The following is a 22,091-nucleotide window of genomic DNA, read 5'->3' on the forward strand; positions in this document are numbered from 1 at the left end:
AGGAGGGGTAGAGGTAGACCTAGATTAGATTACTGTTCGCAAATAGTTAAGGATGTGGGCTGTTCTAGTTTTAGGGAAATGCGAAGATTAGCTCAGGATAGGAAAGAGTGGAGGTACGTGTCCAACCAGTCTTAGGACTGAAATTTTAAATACTGTCACGAGACCTATTCAGTTTATAAATTCACCGACCAAAAGTCAAGTTTCGCATTACCTAGCAGGTGTTTCTTGGTTTAAACTTTAAAACATTCATGTTCAGAAGATTCTGAACATATAATGGGTTTACTCAGATTTCTGACTGGAGTAGAGACGTCACAGATCGTCGTTGCTCTACCGTCTTAGCTTTTCTGCTAGCGCCAGTCACGTGAAAGGCTCAACAGCAGCCGCTTGTTTATGATAAACCGAGGTTGAATTTATTAAGGACCCTTACACCTTCAAACTTCATCGATTGAACTTACATTGACGGAATCGTCTAACATCACCATGAATACTGCTACACACATACATACATCAATACATTGATTCTTGACGGCTGTTCGGTATGCCCGCAGGCAGAGATCGGTCGACGGTCGGCAATCTTTATGCTAGACGCCGAGATCGATGAATTATACCGTGAGTGACACATATTTGCCGCTTAACTATAAGAGTACCAAAATTTCCTAGAAGAATGGAAACGGTTACTGAGAATTCCATAGCATTATAAATAAGGCAATCCGCCTCCTCTTTATTATTCAGTCATGGTTTCGTGTGAAACGACACGTGTTTACTTCGAGTTTGCTGATAAATATGTCAATATAATTGATTGTTACGTTTAATTAATAAACCACTCAATATACCATAAAATGTCTGTATCATTATTTATCATGTCTGGTAAACGATAACGAAAATTGTAATTTGTGTTTCCATTCTTTTTAGCTTTCACGAAAGACATACGGAACCAGAGTAGGTACTTAGTGCTTAATCTATGTAATTATTTCGAAAAGCTATTGTCATTTTTAATTAAATTCACCTTTCATTAGACCACCTAACTCTAAATATCGTTTTACAAATGCGTACGTAGAAATTTTTGAAACGACATTCCGAATTAACTATAAAAAAAAAACAGACACGCTACAATTGAACCAACCAATCATTAAGTACAAATATATCTACAAGTGCTCACATTCATTGTCTTGTATAGAAACTAAGATAAGTTTCTTTCATATAAATAAGGCTGTACCATGTTTCATCTGAGTAAACTCACAATTTAAGATGAAGCTCGTCGTTGTTCTTTTAGGCATTGCGTGCGTCTTAGGTCATGGTAAGTTTTACTAGAATTAATTTAATTATTTGGCAATTAAAAGGTTAGAGGCGTTCGAAATGTGGTGTTATAGGCGGATGATGAGGATATCGTGGGTAGAAAAGGTTAGAAATGAAGAGGTATTGGAAAGAATAGGAGAACAGAGGACTCTATGGAAGTCAATAAAAAATAGGCGAGATAGGTTGGTAGGACACCTTCTTAGGCATAAAGGTCTAGCCAGAGACATATTAGAGGCAGAAACAGGAGTTAGGAGGGGTAGAGGTAGACCTAGATTAGATTACTGTTCGCAAATAGTTAAGGATGTGGGATGTTCTAGTTTTAGGGAAATGCGAAGTTTAGCTCAGGATAGGAAAAAGTGGAAGTGTGTGTCCAACCAGTCTTAGGACTGACGACCTTATGATGATGATGATGAATTTATTTATATTCTCGGAATAGGGACAGCAAATGTAGATTCACCATATCCGGCTTATGCACGAGATATAGAAATCTTGGAATTCGACGATACCAGAGTAACAAAAGGTCAAAATGCTGCTAGAAACCAATTCCCGTACCAGGTTTCCCTACGGTGGTTTAACGATTCTGTATTGCCCATTCCTCTCTGTGGTGGTAGCCTCATTTCAGCATCGGCGGTACTCACGGCTGCCCATTGCATGGCTTATGATGACGAAGGATCCTATGACATCGTCGCTGGAATCCTGGATCAATCTGAAAACACCTCGACCACTCAGAGACGAAGTGTTAACAGTTACGTTCTTCCCGATGATTGGCCTGGGTAATTAATTAACTACTTACTATCTTTTTTAATATGTGTATCATGCTTCCTATAAATAATTTCATTTTCTTCACTCATAAGCGGTAATTTTATATCCCCGTACGACATTGCTCTCTTAAAAGTAGCCTTACCCTTCATCTTGACCTATTCCGTCCATCCGATTCTACTTCCTCAGCAAGATGCCGTTGTTTCCGGATCTGTCATCGTTTCTGGATGGGGATACACGTCAGGTTCAGGTGACGCCGAGTTCCCAAGCATCCTGCAATACGTCAACGTAGACATTCTACCGAACGACAGTAAGTGAAATACCTAAACATCAACTCCTTTTAAGTACTAATCAACAAAAATATCTTCCTCTGTAGAATGTGCTGAAGATTTGACGACTGCATCGGGAACTCCCGGTGCTTTGGACGATAGCATGATTTGTACCACCGGTAGACAAAATGTGGCAACTTGCGGTGGTGACTCTGGCAGTCCATTGGTACAAAACGGTGTCCAATATGGGATTGTGTCGTGGGGTATCGGACCATGTGGTAGCACTATTGCGCCATCTATCTACACCAGAGTTTCAAACTATACCAATTGGATTAAAGCTAATTTGTAAAAAAAATATCTGCCACCCCTTTGGTAGTCAATCTGTACACAAAACCTAACACTGAATAAAAGACGCTTTACTTTCAAATTACATTCAGCATGATGAAATATTTAAGTACGTTATTACATTTGTCATATTATTTGAGTTAAAACATTGTGCCTCATCATAAAGATTGTTAAATTGAAGTTGCAAGATCTTAACGTTGATTAGAAAATTTAAAATCTCGAAAATCTATTCGGATTGAAGCATGTTTAAACGAAACTTTAAGTACCCAAGGGAAGGGAAAAATATTTGGAACATCGAGCATTTTGTTTTGGTTTGATTACCTAGCATTAAACCACTTCAGTTTTTTATTTTGTTTTTACGTATTTTCGTTTATTTATTTATTTCGATCACAAATTCCTTGAACAATACAATCACAAATTTGTGATATAAACATTTGAAGCATTCAGAAACGATGTTATTGCTTTCTCCATGATTGAATAACATCTCCTCTTAATCGGAATACCTACTTGCACTTCAGCACTGAGAAGCCATCTTGGGTTCATGGATTGTCACCTTTCCCTTTCTGTAACGTGACCATACGTCCCGTTTTGAACGGAACTAAGATGAATATAAAAAAACCTGCCAAGAATTTTGTTCTTATTTAAAAGCATCGCCAGGTGTATTAAAAAATATTTTCAATTTATAATAAAATGTAAATTTTTCTAAATAATAACCATTAAAAAATGTGTTTTTCGTTTTTCATTATTAACGTGCCAATTGACGTAAATGTCCCGTTTTGAGTAAAAAAATTAGTGGTCACATTACCTTTCTACCACACATACTTACTAAGGCTATCTACAAACGATGCGTGTACTAAAATAAATAATTTAATTTGTTGATTACAGTTTTAGATAGGAAGAAGAATTCATCAGTTCAAGAGAATTTCTATTCAGTCTAGGAACACGCGATTATATGACATGTGTAATTATTTCTTGTTTGTCGATAAAATTAAAAAAAAAATGTAGCATTTAATTAATAAATCTATCAACATTTGAAAACGTGCGTGTCACTGTTTATTGACGTCCGTAAAAGATAACGATTTTTTTTTATGTTAAAACAATTCTCTTTATCCCTAAGAAAAATAAGTACTAAATCACAGTAGCATACGTTCTAATTAAAGTATGAAGTTATTTCGAAGAAGAATTGTCATTTCGAATTAAATTCAACCTCCAGTAAGCCATCTTGCTGTAAAGATGCTTTTTAAAACTATATATATGTTGTTAAACAACAATCCAGATTAACCAGCAAAAAAAAGGCACGTTGCTATCGAAAAAATTAAATAAATGTTACGTAGATATATCTACAAGTGCCCTGATCCGTTCTTTTGTACATAAACTGAGATAAGTTTCCTTCGTATAAATAAAAGCCAGAATATTCACGCTCTAGTGGTTTAGTTGGACAAACTAGCAATTTTAGAATGAATTTATTTGTTGTTCTTCTAGGTCTTGTGTGCGCCTTAGCATATGGTAAGATTTGTTAGAATTAATTTAATTATCAGTCTATTTGTTTCTTTTTGACTAATTGTTGTCATAAGTCATTCGGATAATCAAAAATACGGATAGCTCAACCTCTATCATGACTACACTACAATTAGAATAAAAAAAAATATTTGCCCGTGGTTATTAGCAGTCTGAGTAATCGCGAATCTGTGTAACAGAAGTCTGCACTGTACATCAATTCCTATTAATATCTAAATAGGAGCACCGTACGTAGAAGATGTGGATTATCCTCAAGCGGCTTACGTGCTGGATTCTGTACCATCCGACGATACCAGGGTAGTAAATGGTGAAGCTGCTGTCAGAGATCAATTCCCCTACCAGCTTTCCCTACGGTGGGCTAACGTTTCAAGATCGCCCTCCCACCTCTGCGGCGGTACTCTCGTCACTCCGTCGATGGTTCTCACGGCTGCCCATTGTATGTTATATAACTATGGTACGTATGATGTCGTTGCTGGAGTCCTGAATCGGACAGAAAATACGTCATCAACTCAAAGGCGAGATATTGAAACGCGTATCCTTCACGAAAACTGGCCTGGGTAATTAATCAATCTCAATCTTTATCTCTCATGCTTCTTATAATTCAATCTTCTTCATACTTCAGCGGTAATCGTGTAGCCCGATATGACATTGCCCTGTTAAAACTATCCGCACCCTTCATCTTAACCCGTTCCGTCCAGCTTATTCGTCTTCCTTGTCAAAATGACATCCCTTCTGGGACTGCTGTTCTTTCTGGATGGGGATATACGTCAAGTTTAGCTAATACTCTCCCAATGATTTTGCAGTACGTCGAGGTAGACATTATATCGAACGAACGTAAGTGAAATATCTAATTACAAATTTGACGCACTCTTATTAATAAGAATATCTCTTTCGTTAGAGTGCGCTGACGATTTGAACACTGTATTAGGAACTATTCTTGCTTTGGACGATACCATGGTTTGTACCAATGGTCACCAAAACATATCGAGCTGCGGTGGTGACTCTGGCGGTCCATTGGTCCAAGATGGTGTCCAAGTGGGAATTGATTCGTGGGGTATCGTACCATGTGGCGTCACGGTTGGTCCATCGGTCTTCACAAGAGTTTCAAACTATACCGACTGGATTATATCTAAATTGTCAAGTGACGATGTGAAATACCTTTGAAAGTCACAAGTACATTTATGGTAATGTCATAAATCGTGTACATAAAACAATAATTCAATAAAATCCTTTTGGTAATAAAGAATGTCTATTATTTTAACATCCACATCTAATAATATTTTACGATTTTGAAATATTTCAAGTATGTTCATTCTTACATTTTTCATATTTTAACAATCTACCTCAACACGCAAAGTGTTTCAATTTAAAAATTAAAATTATAAGATCTTGCCTACGATTAAGATTATCCACTGCGTCTACGAAAGAAGTGGTGAAACAAAAATTGTAAATAGTCAATACGAGTACATTACCAAAAAAACGTATATTGTTGGTGATCCAAGTATTGGCGCTGTGTTGCCGGCTAGTAGGGTTTTCACTGCTAATTAAGCATTTCATGCGTTAGATATCTAGAGTCCTTTTAATCTAAAATATTTCTGATACGAAAACGAACGCTACTCACACATATATCTGCCAATGCGCATATTCACCGTTTTGTACAAAACCTGAAATACATATTTTTTTTTCTTATAAATAAGCGGCACAAACTTCAAGTCGCACAGAGATTAGGTAGATTGGGTAAACTGGCGATTTCAAAATGAATTCTTTTGTTGTTCTTTTAGGCCTTGTGTGCGCCTTAGCATATGGTAAGTTTTATCTCAATTAACTTAATTACCCATCTATTTATATGTTTATTCTTTATATATCACTTCCCTTTAATTATCTAAATAGGCGCGCCATACGTAGAATACAAAGATTATCCTCAAGCGGCTTACGTACTAGATTCCTTACCATCCGACGATACCAGGATAGTAAATGGTGAAGGTGCTGTCAGAGATCAATTCCCCTACCAGCTTTCCCTACGGTGGGCTAACGTTTCAGCATCACCCTCACACCTATGCGGTAGCACTCTCGTTACTCCGTCGGTGGTTCTCACGGCTGCCCATTGTATGTTATTCGACTATGGTACGTATGATGTCGTTGCTGGACTCCTGGATCGGACAGAAAACACGTCATCCACTCAAAGGCGAGATATTGAAACGCGCATCCTTCACGAAAACTGGCCAGGGTAATTATCTGATTATGACCTTTACATCTCTCATGCTTCTTATAATTCAATCTTCTTCATACTTCAGCGGTAATCGTATATCCCGATATGATATTGCCCTGTTAAAACTAACCTCGCCCTTCATTTTAACCCCTTCCGTCCAACTTATTCGTCTTCCTTGTCAAAATGCCATTCCTTCTGGAACTGTCGTCATTTCTGGGTGGGGATATACGTCAAGTTTAGATGACGAACTTCCAGTCATGCTACAATACGTAGAGGTGGACATCATTTCAAACCAACGTAAGTGAAGTATCTTGTTCTAATTTTGACGCATTCCTAAATCAAAAATATTCCTCTCTGCTATAGAGTGTGCTGACGATTTGATCGCTGTATTGGGAGATACCCGCGCTTTGGACGATACCATGATTTGTACGAATGGTCACCAAAACATATCGAGCTGCGGTGGTGACTCTGGAGGTCCACTGGTCCAAAACGGTATCCAATTGGGTATTGTCTCGTGGGGTATCGTACCATGTGGCGCCGGCATTGGTCCTACAGTCTACACAAGAGTTTCAAACTATACCGACTGGATTAAGTCTAAATTATAAAATGAAGATGCACCCCTTTGTTTAACTAAACAAACTTATACATAAAACAATCATTCAATAAAATACTTCTGCTAATAACGAACGTGTACTATTTAAACATCTACAGTTAATCTAATTTTGTAATATTTCAAGTAGGTACTGTTTAGAAATCTATCTCATCACGGAAAATTACTTTAACTTAAAAATTGATATTACAAGATGTTACCAATGATAAGAACGTTTAAAGTCTCCAAAATCTATACGGATTAAGGCATGATTAAATCCTAAATCCTGTGGTCAAATGAATATTGTCGGAAGACGACGAGAATCCATTACCCAAAAACATACATTTTCGGATGTATTTCATGTGTTAGATAAGGTCTTATTAATCTACAATATTTCTGATACGATGTTCTGGATTAACAATCAGGAAAAAAGACAAGTGGCCATCAAAAGAAACGTTAATCGCGAATATATCTACAAATGCGCGTGTTCAGTCGTTTTTTACAAAAACTGATAAATTTCCTTCTAATAAATAAGCGGCTCAAACTTCAGGTCCCACAGCGATTTGGTAACATCGCAATTTTAGGATGAATTTCATATTTGTTCTTTTAGACCTCGTGTGCGCCTTAGCATATAGTGAGTTTTATCTGAATTAAATTAATTATAGGTAATATATAAATAATATCCGAATAGGAGCACCATACGTGGAAGACGTGGATTACGAACAAACGGCTTACGTACAAGATATCTCATCATCCGACGATACTAGGGTACTAAATGGTAAACCTGCTGCCAGAGACCAATTCCCTTACCAGGTGTCCTTGCGGTGGGCTAACGTTTCAAGATCGCCCTCCCACCTCTGCGGCGGTAGTCTCGTTACTCCATCGATGGTTCTCACGGCTGCCCATTGTATGCTATTCAACTATGGTACGTACGATGTCGTCGCTGGACTCCTGAATCGGACAGAAAACACGTCATCCACTCAACGGCGAGATATTGAGACGCGCATCCTTCACGAAAATTGGCCTGGGTAATTAATTAATCGCAATATTTATCGCTCATACTTTTTATTATTTAATCTTATTCCCACTTCAGAGGTAGTGTAATCTCTCGATATGATATTGCTCTATTAAAAGTACTGTCACCGTTCGTCTTAACACCTTCCGTCCAGCTTATTCGACTTCCTCGCCAAAATGTCATTCCTTCTGGTACAGTTGTTCTATCTGGATGGGGATTTACGTCAAGATCAGATGCCAGTCTCCCGTTCATTTTACAATACGTCGAGGCAGAACTTATATCAAACCAACGTAAGTGAAATAGGTGTTTTTTGTTCGAATTTCACGCATTCTTATTGACTAGAACATCTCTTTCCGTAGAGTGCGCTGACGATTTGAACACTGCAATAGGAACTACTCTTGCTTTGGACGATACCATGGTTTGTATCAGCGGACACCAAAATAAATCAAGCTGCAGCGGTGACTCTGGCGGTCCATTGGTCCAAAACGGTATCCAAGTGGGAATTGATTCGTGGGGTATGTCACCATGTGGCATCCTTATTGGTCCATCAGTCTTCACAAGAGTTTCAAATTATACCGACTGGATTAAGTCTAAATTGTAAAATAAACAACTGCCACCATTTTAAAGGGTATCTGTACAATCATGGTACTATAAAGAAACCTGTGCATAAATAAAATGCCTTTGCAAATAAGGAACGTCTATTATTTAACCATCTACGAAATTATAAAATCTTGCCAATGATTAAGATTATCCAATGCGTCTACAGAAGAAGTGGTAAAACAAAAGATGTAAATAGTCGACTCAAATTCGTTACCAAAAAGGGTACATCTAGTGGATCTTTCGCTGCTAAATAAGCGCTTCGAGCGTCAGATATCTAAGGTCTTTTTAATCTAAAATATTTCTGATACGACGTTCCGAATTAATAATCAGGAAAAAAAACACGTGGCTATCAAAACAAACGTTAATCACACAATTATCTACAAATGCGCGTATTCACAGTTTTGTACAAAAAATGAAATACATAAATTTAATTCATATAAATAAGTGGCAAAAGCTTCAGGTCGCACAGTGATTTGGTTGGGTAAACTGGCAATTTCGAGATGAATTTCTTTGTTGTTCTTTTAGGCCTTGTGTGCGCCTTAGCATACGGTAGGTTTTATCTCAATTAACTTAATTACCCATCTATTTATATGTTTGTTCTATATATATATATATCACTTCCCTTAAATATCTGAACAGGCGCGCCATACGTAGAATATGAAGATTATCCTCAAGCGGCTTACATACTATATTCCGTACTATCCGACGATACCAGGGTAGTAAATGGTGAACCTGCTGTCAGAGATCAAATCCCCTACCAGCTTTCCCTACGGTGGGCTAATGTTTCGGGATCACCCTCACACCTCTGCGGTGGTACTCTCGTTACTCCGTCGATGGTTCTCACGGCTGCCCATTGTATGTTATTCGACTATGGTACGTATGATGTCGTTGCTGGACTCCTGGATCGGACAGAAAACACGTCATCCACTCAAAGGCGAGATATTGAAACGCGTATCCTTCACGAAAACTGGCCTGGGTAATTAATTAATTATGACCTTTATATCTGTCATGCTTTCTATAATTTTGTCTTCTTGACACTTCAGCGGTAATGTCGTATCCCGATATGACATTGCCCTGTTAAAAGTAACGTCACCCTTCGTCTTAACCCATTCCGTCCAACTTATTCGTCTTCCTTGTCAAAATGCCATTCCTTCTGGTTCCGTCGTCCTTTCTGGTTGGGGATATACGTCAAGTTTAGATGACGAACTTCCAAACATCCTGCAGTACGTCGAAGTAGACATCATATCAAACGAACGTAAGTGAAATATTTTATTCTAATTTTGACGCATTCGTATAGATAGAAGCGATTAACAAAAATATTTCTCTCTAACGTAGAATGTGCTGACGATTTGATCACTGCGTCGGGAAGTGCCGATCCTTTGGACGATACCATGATTTGTACGAATGGTCACCAAAATATATCGAGCTGCGGTGGTGACTCTGGAAGTCCATTGGTACAAAATGGTATCCAAGTGGGTATTGTTTCTTGGGGTATCGTACCATGTGGCGTCACCGTTGGTTCTACAGTCTACACAAGAGTTTCAAACTATACCGACTGGATTAAGTCTAAATTATAAAATGAAGATGCACCCCTTTGTTTAAGTACACAAACTTATACATAAAACAATCATTCAATAAAATACTTTTGCTAATAAAGAACGTGTACTATTTAAACATCTACAGTTAGTCTAATTTAATAATATTTTGCGATTTTGAAATATTTGCAGTATTCTAACATCTTTCATACCTTTTAGCAATCTAGCACCGAACGGCATGGCCTAGAGGTTTAGACCATTGCTTAACATTCGTGAGGACGCCGGTTCGAATCCGGGTCCGTCTGCCTTCGTCCAAGTTTTTCTGTGTTTTCCTTGGATCATCTAGGCAAATGCTGACGCAGTAATATTCCATAAATAATATTTCATTCTCTTCTGTCTTCATTTCGTCCGTCTCATCTTTCTCACCCGAACCACCACCCATCCATTTCCACGATTCCTGAAAGCAGGCTGAAGAGGGCCTTCCGCTAGAAGCTTTACTAGCTGGTGGGAATGAAACACCCAAAAATTGTAAAAAAAAGTTTTTAGCAATCCAGCTCATCAAGCAAAATTGCTTTAACTTAAAAATTGATATGATAAGATCTTATCAATGATTAGAATGTTTAAAATTTTGAAAATCTATTCGGTTTAGGGTATATTCAGATCCTATATTTAACCACAAAAGAAATGGTCAAACGAACATTGTAGAAAGACGACAGCAAGTCATAACCAAAAAGCGTACGTTGTTGGAACATTCAACTATAGTAGGCAGTATATCATCATCTAAAGGGTTTAAGGAAGTATTTCATGCGTCAGATAAGATCTTATTAATCTGAAACATCTCTGAAACAGCATTCTGAATCAATAACCAGAAAAAAATACACGTGTTTATCAAATCGAACGTTAATTACACATATATCTATATCTACGCATATTGAATGTTTTCCAAAAACACTAAGACATATAAGCTTCCTTCATATAAATAAGAGACAAAAACTTCAGACCGCACAGTGATTTGGTAAGGTAAACTGGCAATTTTAGGATGAATTTCTTTGTTGTTATTTTAGGCTTTGTATGCGCCTTAGCTTACGGTAAGTTTTATCTAAATTAAATTAATTATCTATTTATTTGTATCATTTCCTTTTAATATCTGAATAGGCGCGCCATATATAGAATATGAAGATTATCCTCAAGCGGCTTACGTACTAGAATCCTTACTATCCGACGATACCAGGGTGGTAAATGGTGAACCTGCTGTCAGAGATCAATTCCCCTACCAGCTTTCCCTACGGTGGGCTAATGTTTCGGGATCACCCTCACACCTCTGCGGTGGTACTCTCGTTACTCCGTCGATGGTTCTCACGGCTGCCCATTGTATGTTATTCGACTATGGTACGTATGATGTCGTTGCTGGACTCCTGGATCGGACAGAAAACACGTCATCCACTCAAAGGCGAGATATTGAAACGCGCATCCTTCACGAAAACTGGCCTGGGTAATTAATCAATCACAGTCTTTATCTCTCATGCTTCTTATAACTCACTCTTCTTCATACTTCAGCGGTAATCGTGTAGCCCGATATGACATTGCCTTGTTAAAAGTATCCTCGCCCTTCATTTTAACCCATTCCGTCCAACTTATTCATCTTCCTTGTCAAAATGACATTCCTTCTGGGACTGTTGTCGTTTCTGGATGGGGATATACGTCAAGTTTAGATAACGATCTCCCAAACATCCTGCAGTACGTCGAAGTAGACCTTATATCAAACGAACGTAAGTGAAATATCTAATTCAAAATTAATGCACTCTTATTAATAAGAATATCTCTTTCGGTAGAGTGCGCTGACGATTTGAACGCAGTATTAGGAACTACTCTTGCTTTGGACGATACCATGATTTGTACCAATGGTCATCAAAACATATCGAGCTGCGGTGGTGACTCTGGCAGTCCATTGGTCCAAGACGGTATCCAAGTGGGTATTGTATCGTGGGGTGTCGTACCATGTGGCGTCAACATTGGCCCTTCGGTCTACACAAGAGTTTCAAACTATACCGACTGGATTGTGTCTAAATTATAAAATAGAAATGTGCAACTTCTTTGAATGGGATTTATTCATGAACATGTAAACGAACCTGTACATAAAACAATCTTTCAATAAAATCCTTTTGCTAATAGAGAACGTCATTTATTTAAACATCTATAATTAATCGAATTCTATCTGCAGGTTACTACAAATATTTGGGGGTGCTATTCAGTTAAAATAATTCAAAAGATGAGAGTTGCTACCTTCAGCGTCACCATGTCTCTTTTATGATACTGTTCCTTCATGGTCCATTTCTCCATAGCTTTAATTGTTCCTTTATTCATTTAGTAGCAAATACTCAATCCATCTGAGGAAGTCAATGTTATATTAATTGCACTTTTTGTTGAACCAAATGTTCGATTGTATATTTTCACCCTTAAACTCAGTCTATAAGACCATTTGACTTGTAGTATTAGATCAGTAATCTTTAATAATATGATTGATAGACTATTAAAAAAAAACCTTTAAATAAAAGTAACTTTGATAAGGAATTAGTAATTGTGCGATATTTACTGATACGGGAACAAGAACCAAATCATTCTTTTAAAGATTTCACGATTAAAGATAACGATTCTTCGGAGAAACGAATAAGCAATGTTTATGCAGCCTCTTGACATTTTTTATTAAGAAATATTCAGATACGCATCTATATGTGATACCACTACGTATTACTATAATCGTCCAACCAGTAGTTATTTTCCTTTAATAGATTTTTGGTGGATGATTATCCAAATAATTATTGAAGTGGAAGTTCTTCATCGACAGTAGGAAGGAAATTTAGTACGGTATAAAATCGGAATGTGTAACGTCACGAGCCAGAGCGTCACGCGTCACGCGCTACGTGTGACCTCTGGTGGATATGTCTAAAAGGATTCGTTTTAACAGGCTTCAGAAGCTAATCTGTTAGTAGCAACTGATAATCCGAAAATNATGTGAGTCAAAATTCAATTTTCATCACTTTTTTGATTATAAATATCTATAAAGACATAAGATTGAAAAGATAGTTCTTCAATTTATCAAAAAATTCCGTTTTTACCGTGAGAATTATTACTAAACCTCCATAAAGTTACTTGTTAAATGTTCCCTTTTGAAAACAAGATTATCTAAATATTTTAACTCCAATACTCTTTTTCTCTACCTTTTTGAAGTGAAACTTCTTTATCGACGGTAGGAAGGAAATTTAGTAGGATATAAAACTGAAAAATGTAACGTCACGCGTCACAACGTCACGCGCCACGTATGACACCTGGTGGATATGTCTAAAAGGAGTCATTTTAACAAGCGACAGAAGCTAACCTGTTTTGATTTGTAATTCCTCTATGCTGTTTTGTATGGTACAAGCGTAATAGTTTTTAATAAAATTAAACCTATATTTCGCATTCGCCCGCTCGAAATAAAATTTATTTTTCTGGTGTTTAGTAATTAGTTAATGCAATAGTTTAAGCTATTTTTTTTAATACTACTATAATATACAATCTAAAGAAGTTTCATTTCTTACGCGTGCACACTAATACCTACACGATCTTCCTCTTTTTTTTCTTTTCCGAAAAGTTTAATAATTTAAAGACGTTGCTTGGCCCTTTGTCTTATAGATGGTTACAAGTTGCAAAAGTTTATTGCATAGGCTCCAACAGCCCCCAGTGGGCGCCAGAGCCTCCCACGGTCCCTAGTGACTTCAGAGATAAACAAGGAATCAGGGGGTGGTACTTTTTTCTTCTAAAGGGGTGACGGTCCGAAAAAAATTGAAAAACCCCAGTTTAAAGGAATAGCCATGAGATAAATCTTATATATAAAACTTATGTAGACTGTAAAAAACAACGAAAATTATGTTTCAATCCCACTATTAATGTCCCTGGAGTGAAAGGATTAGCCAGCCAAAGCTGTTGCCCGGGGGACGCCCGAATGTACACTCAGTACATTCTTCGAGGAGGCTCCTTTCGTGTCCCCCATCCTATCCCATTTTACTATTTATCCCTAACAAAAGTACTAAACCGTGGTATTTTCTACGTAAATATCCGTTTCCAATTAAATTACCCCTCCAATTCATCATCGTAGTTTTAACAGACATTTTACAATTTCGTAGATACGAAAGATATTTAATTGCAATGATATTCGCGATTAACCTGTTAAAAAAATGACAAATTACTTTCGAGACAATTAATCAAATGCTAATTACATATATGTATCATCTATAAGTGCTCACATCCGTTGTCTTGCATTGAGTGAGATTAGTTTTCTTGGTATAAATAACACCAAAATACTCGAGGCTGTGCAGTGGTCTGGTTGAGGTAAACTGGAAATTTAAAAATGAAGTTACTCGTTGTTCTTTTAGGCCTTGTGTGCACCTTAGCCCATGGTAAGTTTTATTACAAACGTTTATTTATTTATTTATTTATTTATTGTAATGCCTGAATAGGGGCACCAAGCGTACACAAGATAGATTCACCCCATCCGGCTTACGCAAAAGATATAGAAATTTTACCATCCGACGATAGCAGAATAATTCGTGGTCAAAATGCCGTCAGAGACCAATTCCCCTACCAGGTTTCCCTACGATGGGGTTACATCACAGCGTCTTCGCACATGTGCGGTGGTAGTATCATCAGTGCATCGGTGGTACTCACGGCTGCCCATTGTATCGATGACTACGGTACCTACGCCATCGTTGCCGGACTCTTGAACCGACTGGAAAGTACCTCAACTACTCAAAGCCGAGGTGTTAGCCGAATTATCGTCCACGAAAACTGGCCCGGGTAATTAATTAAACACAATCATTATCGGTTACAGTTTTTATAGTAGAATGAAGACTAAGTAAGAATAGTTCACTTAGATCACGGCCCTATAGCCCGAACCTTCATTCTACTATGGATTCCGGCCGTGAAAGACTTTGTTCTTATACAGTTTTTATAATTTCGTTTTGTTCATTTTTCAGTGGTAGTTCCGTCTACCCATGGGACATTGCCCTAATAAGAGTATCGTCACCGTTCGTATTCAGTTCGTCCGTCCAACCTGTTGAACTTCCTAGCCAAGGTTCCACTACATCTGGAGACGTTGTCGTTTCTGGATGGGGAAGGACTTCAAGTTCGAGTTCCGCTCTCCCAAGCGTCCTGCAATATGCCAACCTAGAAATTCTGGCAAACACTCGTAAGTGGAATAGTTCGTCTAATAGTTCGGAAGTACTAATGAAACAACAAAATTATTTTTCCCTGTAGTGTGCGCCAATGATTTAGTCAGCGTATTAGGATCTTCCAGTCCTTTGGACAATACAATGGTTTGCACCAGTGGAAGACAAAGGTTGGCAGTTTGCAGTGGTGACTCTGGTGGTCCATTGGTCAAAGACGGTATCCAAGTGGGTATTGTATCGTGGGGTATCACACCATGCGGTAACACTATTGCTCCGTCCGTCTTCACAAGGGTTTCAAGCTATACCAACTGGATCGAGGCTAATTTGTAAAATGGATTTCTGCTGCTCCCTTGAAACGCATTTCTTTTTGAGCATGTTAATAATTCTGTATAAAACGAATAACTAAATATAACAACGTTAACTACTCAACTACGTCACGTTTATTATTTAAACCAATAAATCTTCGTGATTTATCGCAAAAATTGAATTCAAAACGTTTGATGTTCTCAATGTAAAAAGGGACAACTAATAATGCTTAGGTATATTTTTCTGTTTTGGCTCATTAGAAGTGATTAATTGCATTTTTGTCATTTCAACAATGTAAAGATTTGCCACTAATTGTGGTTATTAACCAGCACCTGCATCTCGTCTTCCCTCTACTCGGATATGAGGCAAATATTATAGACAAAACTTAATTTGCAAAAGACAACGAAAACTTTGTTTCAACCCTATGTATTCCCAAAAGAAATACAAAAACACAGTGCTTTCTGCTTAACGTTAATTATGTGCAAGAAAAATTATCGTTTTCAACTAAATTCATTCTTCAAATCATAATCTTAACTTACAAACACTTTGTACACCTACATGTGGATACAAAAAATATTTTACAACAACGACATTCAAGATTAACCACAAAAAAAAACAAAGACATTTCTATCGAGACATTTAATCAATTATTAATTGAAGATGTCTACAAGTACAAACGTAAATTGTCTTGTACCTAAACTGAGATAAGTTTCCTGTTTCCTTCATATGAGTAAGAGTCGAATTCTTCGGGCTGTACATTCGTTTGATTATGTTATCTGGCAATTTAAAAAATGCTGTTCCTCGTTGTTATTTTAAGCCTTCTATAAGCCCTAACGCTTGGTAAGTTTTGCTAGAATTGTTTATTTATCGTATTTGTTCGATCTATATCAATAAGTTTTACCTAATATCTGAATATTCCGACGATACCAGGATAGGACACAGGAAGGTCTAGTCAGAGACATATTACAGGCACAAACTGAAGTTAGGAGGGGTAGAGGTAGACCTAGATTAGATTACTGTTCACAAATAGTTAAGGATGTGGGATGTACTAGTTTTATGAAAATCCGAAGATTAGCTCTGGATTGTGGAGTGGGGATGCATGTCCAACCAGTCCTAGGGCTGACGAGCTCATGATGATGATGACCAGGTCAATAGGAAGTAATATATCTGTCAAATACAAATTATCTTACCAGATTTCCCTACAATAGACAGCCAGTTGTATCCAGGACTACGGTACCTACATATACTATTGTGGCTGGACTTCGAAATAGAAACAATTTACCCTAATCTGCTCAAAGCCGAAGTACTAAGAAAATTATAGTTCACGAAAACTGACCTGTATAGGCAATTGATTAATTACTATCTTTATTGAACAAATAAGTTCATAGTGAACAATGTTATGTTAGCGATTTCGATCTTGTTAGATCTCACCAGGGCGTGGCATACTATGTTTATTGATTATGCATTTTTGTAATTTCATTTTCTCCACCTTTCAGTGGTAGTTCTGTCTCCCCCTGGAACATTTCCTTAAAAGTAGTATCCTCACCCTTCGTCTTTTTTTTTTGTTGGACTGTAGCGTATCCTTTTTCAACACTGTAAAGTACAAACCCATTCGATACAAAATTTTGTTTTTTAATTTAAATCGACGATGAGAACTCTATGTAAAGTGGTTCCGACTTCATAATTTGCGTTCTTGAATGCTTAATATTTCTAATGAGTGAACAGTACTTTGAATCGTCGTTTAAGAGCGATTTGGATAAATTTCGATAAATAATACCTACAAACATAGTTATATTATTGATCCTAGAGCTTCAAGAGTCATCTAAGTTGAAAGGCATCAAGGCTGAGAATATCAACCGCCCTCATCGTTCAGTTGTGAAGTGCATGCAATTATTTGTCGTTTATTGTATAGTATAAATGGAATATTTATAGTATTTCTCTCTCTAGAGAATGTAATTTGAGCCTGTCTCTGCGACATATGGTGCTGGTTACAAGTGGATTCTTTTATTATTATTGATTCCTTTTCAATAAACAACGTCCAATTATAAACTAGCAATGGATATGAGACGGTGGTGAATCCAAGAGGGTGGGACACGGGAGGAATCCCTCTTCCCAAGAAAAACAAGAATAAAAATAAAACCATGACTTGATGTTTTGTTAATTTTATTTTCATCTTAATTTCAACAAACATTTTACATGTTTGCAGATAAGAAAAATGTTTTATTGCATCAACATTCGAGATTAACTAGAAAAAGATACATATTTTTATCGGGACAGTTAATCGCCTGTTTGTTAAATAGATCTATAATCTATAAGTGCGTACATCCGTTGTGTTAAGCTGAGATAAATGTCTTCGGTTTTTATAAATAAGAGATGCAGGAAACTGACTTGCATTCTACCGCCGTTTAGTTGAAAAACCTGGCAATTTAATAATGAAGTTTCTCGTTGTTCTCTTAAGTCTTGTGTGCGCCCTAGCCCTTGGTAAGTTTTATGAGAATTAATTTAATTATCTATTTATTATATTTTTTTATTTTCAATTTTCTATACGTTGCGTTCTAATTTCCGAACAGGGGCGCCAAACGTGCAAAAGGTGAATTCACCCCGTCCAGCCTACGTAAAAGATATAGAAATTTTGCCATCCGACGACACCAGGATAATACGTGGTCAAAATGCCGTTAGAAACCAATTCCCCTACCAAGTTTCCTTACGGTGGGGTTACATATCATCACCGTCCCACATCTGCGGTGGCAGTATCATTAGTTCACTGGTGGTACTCACGGCTGCCCATTGTATCCAAGACTACGGTAGCTATACAATCGTTGCTGGACTTCTAGATAGAGCCGAAAGTACGTCATCTACTCAAAGCCGAAGTGTTAGCAACATTGTCGTACACGAGAACTGGCCCGGGTAATTAACTAACCACCTACCTACCACTATTATCGATAACACTTTTTACAATTTCATTTTCTTTGCGCTTCAGCGGTAGTAGCCCAGCCCCATGGGACCTTTCCTTAATAGTAGTAGAAACACCCTTCACTGTTACCTCTTCCGTCCAACCCATTGAACTTCCTAGCCAAGGAGCCCCTACATCTGGAGACGTCGTCGTTTCTGGATGGGGAAGGACGTCAGGTATAATTTCCACTATCCCAAGTACCTTACAATACGCAGACCTAGAAGTTCTACCAAACGAAGGTATGTATTTTTGTCTTTTGTCTGGTATGTCTATCTCTCATCATCAGTTAAACGTGTCCAAAATGCTCGATAATTGCACTTAAAAATTTTACAGAAATAACGAAAACTGCGTGATATTGTATAAAAGTATGAAGTACTGAAAGAATTTGTTAAATTTAAACCAGTTTTATTAAGCGTTTTAAGTGATATTTGCCTGGACAACTGAACATAATCTATAGAACGAGAATAGCAAATAGTATAACATTCTGGAGCTAACTGACTACTAAAACATTTAAATAAAAGATGGGAAGTTTGCTTTGACCTGCTCTCAACATTTAGAATCAAAATCTTTAATTAAAAATCAACACTTTTGACGAATTCCGATTGGAAATATTCGGGCGCATCTAAATATCTCTATCCGATTGTATAACTGGTTGCTTGCATATGCATATTTATATCAAATTCGGGCATATAGTTGGTTGTGTAGGTTACCACCAACAACATGAACCATCGTCTAAATTTGGAGTCAATTCTAAATGTCTTCGACGTAGTTATTACTGCTAATCAATGAAAATATCTTTTTCTACAGAGTGCGCTGAAGATTTGATTAGTGTGATGGGAAGTTCCGGTGTTTTAGACGAGACCCAAATTTGTACGAGTGGAAGACAAAGGAAGGCAGTTTGCAGTGGTGACTCTGGTGGCCCATTGGTCAAAGACGGTGTCCAAGTAGGTATTGTCTCGTGGGCTGTCACGCCATGTGGCATCACCATTGCTCCATCTGTCTATACAAGAGTTTCAAGCTATTCTAACTGGATTTACAATAATTTATAAAACGGATATCTGCCACTCCTACCTTTCGAACATATGAATAAATAAGTCTGTACAGAAACATTAAATAAAGCACAAAACTATTTCATGTCTTTTATTTAATTCTGTAAAACCTGCAAGATCGTCATAAATATTAATTGATTGGTTCGCATTTATTTCTACGGAATCGTGAACAAATCCTTTGCTGTTATATTTCGAAAATTGTAAAGCGGTTTTGTTTAGTTCCCGAATATCTAACATTTCTAAGGAGTACTTACACAATATGTCCGGATCCTCTCTTGAAGGGACTCGGGTATATTATTAACCCTACATTTTCAGAGGTCACCAAAAAAAGGAGTTGTGGAGGTAATGTACTTTAAACGAAAGTAATTCAAATGTATTATTAATATAAACCCGAAAGAATAAGGGACCAAGATTGGTACCCCGGGGAACTCTAGTGATAATAAGTGATGGAAAGACAGATAGTATTCATGAGTAACAGTGTAAAAACAAATTCGTTATGTTATCATCATCATCATAAGGTCGTCAGTCCTAAGACTGGTTGGACACGTACCTCCACTCTTTCCTATCCTGAGCTAAACTTCTCATTTCCCTAAAACTAGAATATCCCACATCCTTAACTATTTGCGAACGGTAATCTAATCTAGGTCTACCTGTACCCCTCCTAACTCCTGTTTCTGCCTCTAATATGTCTCTCACTAGACCTTCATGCCTAAAAAGGAGTCCTACCAACCTATCTCGCCTATTTTTATTGACTTCCATAGAGTCCTCTGTTATCCTATTCTTTCCAATACCTCTTCATTTCTAACCTTTTCTACCCACGTTATCCTCATCATTCGCCTATAACACCACATTTCGAACGCTTTCTAGTCTTTTCTTTTCCGCCGCGCCCACTGTCCATGTTTCGCACTCGTACAACGCTGTGCTCCAAACATACACCTTTAACAATCTTTTTCAAATTTCTAAATTAACCGTTCGCGAGCACAGAAGTGACTTCTTTTTATTACAGGCGACACGACCCTGTGCTATCCTNAATTAATTAAATACCTACTTACCACTATTATTGGTTACGCTTATTCTAACTTCATTTCTCGACCCTTTAGCGGTAGTGTTGTCTCTCCATGGGACGTTGCTTTAATAATAGTATCATCACCGTTCGTTTTTACCACTTCCGTCCAACCTATTGAACTTCCTAGCCAAGGAGCCCCTACATCTGGAGATGTCGTCGTTTCTGGATGGGGAAGGACGTCAGGAATAATATCCGGTGCCCCAAGTGTACTACAATACGTCGACCTAGGTAATAGTTTAGAAACGACGGGATTGCTATTTCACCAAGAAATTATTCCATTACTATGGAGATAATAACAAAATAAAGTAGTTGCTAATACCTACGATTAGATTAGATCACCTAGGTATTGATTCATACGTCTGTTGAATTCAGTTAAAATAATATAATGGCATCTAATTATAGGTAGCACTATTTTTGAGCACCATGATATTTGATAAGATTACACTCGCACTCAAGAATTTGATATTTCCTATAGATTCAACAATGGAATTTATATTGCATTTGATGTACAAGATGATCCCATCATTCTTATTAATTTACTGTCATCATAATGAATATTACACCATGGCAAATTCAAGTACGTATATTGTGTAACAAGTTAAACAATCGATGGAACATCAAACTGTATCGTAATACCAACTGAGAGAAAAGGTTTTGAACACCATATTATCTACCATGTTACTCAAATTCTATGACTACCTGTACTCTTATGTAAACTATAGATATCATTATTCTGTCCCTAAATCTCATCCTTATATCCTCAAGTACATTTAAGATGTTCTCCCATTTAATTTTGTCAAAAGATTTTTCGATCCTATACACTTTTTTGTTCGTTTTTCTTTTCACATTGTATTATATTTATATTATTATAAAAACAACGAACGATGTTTTGCTTCAGGTGAAAAGCTTTATTGAGTCTTTGGAAGATTGTCAGAACGTATGGTCTCCAATTCAGGTACATATTCATCATCATCATAAGATCGTCAGTCCTAGGACTGGTTGGACACGCATCTGCACTCCTTCGTAACCTGAGGTAATCTTCGCATTTCCCTAAAACTAGAACATCCCACATCCTTAACTATTTGTAAACAGTAATCTAACCTAGGTCTACCTCTACCCCTCTACATTCCTGTTTCTGCCTCTAAAATGTCTCTCACTAGACCTTCATGCCTAAGAAGGTGTCCTACCAACCTCATCATCATCATCATCATAAGGTCATCAGTCCTAAGACTGGCTGGACACGTACCTCCACTCTTTCCTATCCTGAGCTAAACTTCGCATTTCCCTAAAACTAGAACAACCCACATCCTTAACTATTTGCGAACAGTAATCTAATCTAGGTCTACCTCTACCCCTCCTAACTCCTGTTTCTGCCTCT

At 37.4% G+C, this 22,091-nt stretch overlaps 6 protein-coding genes across 6 annotated transcripts in view; all 6 read left to right on the top strand.

Annotated features, from left to right (window-relative positions):
- The window catches only part of LOC112906506, a 6,471-nt gene extending 3,715 nt beyond the window's left edge, over positions 1-2,756 (top strand). The window contains exons 6-9 of the mRNA XM_025980736.1: positions 1,249-1,297; positions 1,733-2,069; positions 2,151-2,365; positions 2,432-2,756. Coding sequence (XP_025836521.1) covers positions 1,249-1,297; positions 1,733-2,069; positions 2,151-2,365; positions 2,432-2,673 — 843 coding nt within the window. The 3' untranslated portion in view covers positions 2,674-2,756. The remainder of the gene's footprint in view (positions 1-1,248; positions 1,298-1,732; positions 2,070-2,150; positions 2,366-2,431) is intronic.
- Positions 2,757-4,001: 1,245 nt separating this feature from the next.
- Positions 4,002-7,079, top strand: LOC108736085 (transmembrane protease serine 9-like). The gene is made up of 8 exons (XM_018468377.2): positions 4,002-4,175; positions 4,408-4,744; positions 4,810-5,021; positions 5,086-5,349; positions 5,969-5,992; positions 6,078-6,414; positions 6,482-6,693; positions 6,760-7,079. Exons 1-8 carry the CDS (start codon positions 4,127-4,129, stop codon positions 6,999-7,001), a joined length of 1,677 nt encoding a protein of 558 aa, XP_018323879.2. The 5' UTR covers positions 4,002-4,126; the 3' UTR covers positions 7,002-7,079.
- A 98-nt stretch (positions 7,080-7,177) lies between these two features.
- LOC108736088 (chymotrypsin-2-like) lies at positions 7,178-8,691 on the top strand. Its single transcript, XM_018468380.1, has 4 exons — positions 7,178-7,619; positions 7,677-8,013; positions 8,079-8,290; positions 8,360-8,691. The coding sequence occupies exons 1-4, from the start codon at positions 7,571-7,573 to the stop codon at positions 8,599-8,601; spliced, it is 840 nt and encodes a 279-aa protein (XP_018323882.1). The 5' UTR covers positions 7,178-7,570; the 3' UTR covers positions 8,602-8,691.
- Positions 8,692-8,772: 81 nt separating this feature from the next.
- LOC108736090 (chymotrypsin-2-like) lies at positions 8,773-10,278 on the top strand. The gene is made up of 4 exons (XM_018468381.1): positions 8,773-9,149; positions 9,240-9,576; positions 9,644-9,855; positions 9,936-10,278. The coding sequence occupies exons 1-4, from the start codon at positions 9,101-9,103 to the stop codon at positions 10,175-10,177; spliced, it is 840 nt and encodes a 279-aa protein (XP_018323883.1). The 5' UTR covers positions 8,773-9,100; the 3' UTR covers positions 10,178-10,278.
- An 881-nt stretch (positions 10,279-11,159) lies between these two features.
- LOC108736086 (transmembrane protease serine 9-like) lies at positions 11,160-15,771 on the top strand. The gene is made up of 8 exons (XM_018468378.2): positions 11,160-11,223; positions 11,291-11,627; positions 11,693-11,904; positions 11,968-12,200; positions 14,520-14,571; positions 14,632-14,968; positions 15,148-15,359; positions 15,428-15,771. Exons 1-8 carry the CDS (start codon positions 11,175-11,177, stop codon positions 15,667-15,669), a joined length of 1,674 nt encoding a protein of 557 aa, XP_018323880.2. The 5' UTR covers positions 11,160-11,174; the 3' UTR covers positions 15,670-15,771.
- Positions 15,772-18,015: 2,244 nt separating this feature from the next.
- Positions 18,016-22,091, top strand: part of LOC108736036 (transmembrane protease serine 9-like) — a 9,632-nt gene continuing 5,556 nt past the window's right edge. Inside the window, exons 1-4 of the mRNA XM_025980737.1 lie at positions 18,016-18,126; positions 18,216-18,552; positions 18,626-18,837; positions 19,406-19,644. Coding sequence (XP_025836522.1) covers positions 18,078-18,126; positions 18,216-18,552; positions 18,626-18,837; positions 19,406-19,644 — 837 coding nt within the window. The 5' untranslated portion in view covers positions 18,016-18,077. The remainder of the gene's footprint in view (positions 18,127-18,215; positions 18,553-18,625; positions 18,838-19,405; positions 19,645-22,091) is intronic.

The sequence above is a fragment of the Agrilus planipennis genome, unplaced genomic scaffold (assembly GCF_000699045.2).
Source record: "Agrilus planipennis isolate EAB-ADULT unplaced genomic scaffold, Apla_2.0 scaffold8, whole genome shotgun sequence".
NCBI classification, from domain to species: Eukaryota; Metazoa; Arthropoda; class Insecta; order Coleoptera; family Buprestidae; genus Agrilus; species Agrilus planipennis.

Excerpts from the sequence above, each read along its gene's own strand:
- LOC108736085 (XM_018468377.2), top strand. The coding sequence starts at position 4,127 with ATGAATTTATTTGTTGTTCTTCTAGGTCTTGTGTGCGCCTTAGCATAT. Across the intron at positions 5,350-5,968 it reads TGACGATGTGAAATACCTTT|GCCTTGTGTGCGCCTTAGCA; the intron begins GAAAGTCACAAG and ends TTGTTCTTTTAG. Across the intron at positions 6,694-6,759 it reads GGACATCATTTCAAACCAAC|AGTGTGCTGACGATTTGATC; the intron begins GTAAGTGAAGTA and ends TCTCTGCTATAG.
- LOC108736088 (XM_018468380.1), top strand. The coding sequence starts at position 7,571 with ATGAATTTCATATTTGTTCTTTTAGACCTCGTGTGCGCCTTAGCATAT. Across the intron at positions 8,014-8,078 it reads CTTCACGAAAATTGGCCTGG|AGGTAGTGTAATCTCTCGAT; the intron begins GTAATTAATTAA and ends TTCCCACTTCAG. Across the intron at positions 8,291-8,359 it reads AGAACTTATATCAAACCAAC|AGTGCGCTGACGATTTGAAC; the intron begins GTAAGTGAAATA and ends CTCTTTCCGTAG.
- LOC108736090 (XM_018468381.1), top strand. The coding sequence starts at position 9,101 with ATGAATTTCTTTGTTGTTCTTTTAGGCCTTGTGTGCGCCTTAGCATAC. Across the intron at positions 9,577-9,643 it reads CTTCACGAAAACTGGCCTGG|CGGTAATGTCGTATCCCGAT; the intron begins GTAATTAATTAA and ends TTGACACTTCAG. Across the intron at positions 9,856-9,935 it reads AGACATCATATCAAACGAAC|AATGTGCTGACGATTTGATC; the intron begins GTAAGTGAAATA and ends TCTCTAACGTAG.
- LOC108736086 (XM_018468378.2), top strand. The coding sequence starts at position 11,175 with ATGAATTTCTTTGTTGTTATTTTAGGCTTTGTATGCGCCTTAGCTTAC. Across the intron at positions 11,628-11,692 it reads CTTCACGAAAACTGGCCTGG|CGGTAATCGTGTAGCCCGAT; the intron begins GTAATTAATCAA and ends TTCATACTTCAG. Across the intron at positions 14,572-14,631 it reads TGTGTGCACCTTAGCCCATG|GGGCACCAAGCGTACACAAG; the intron begins GTAAGTTTTATT and ends ATGCCTGAATAG.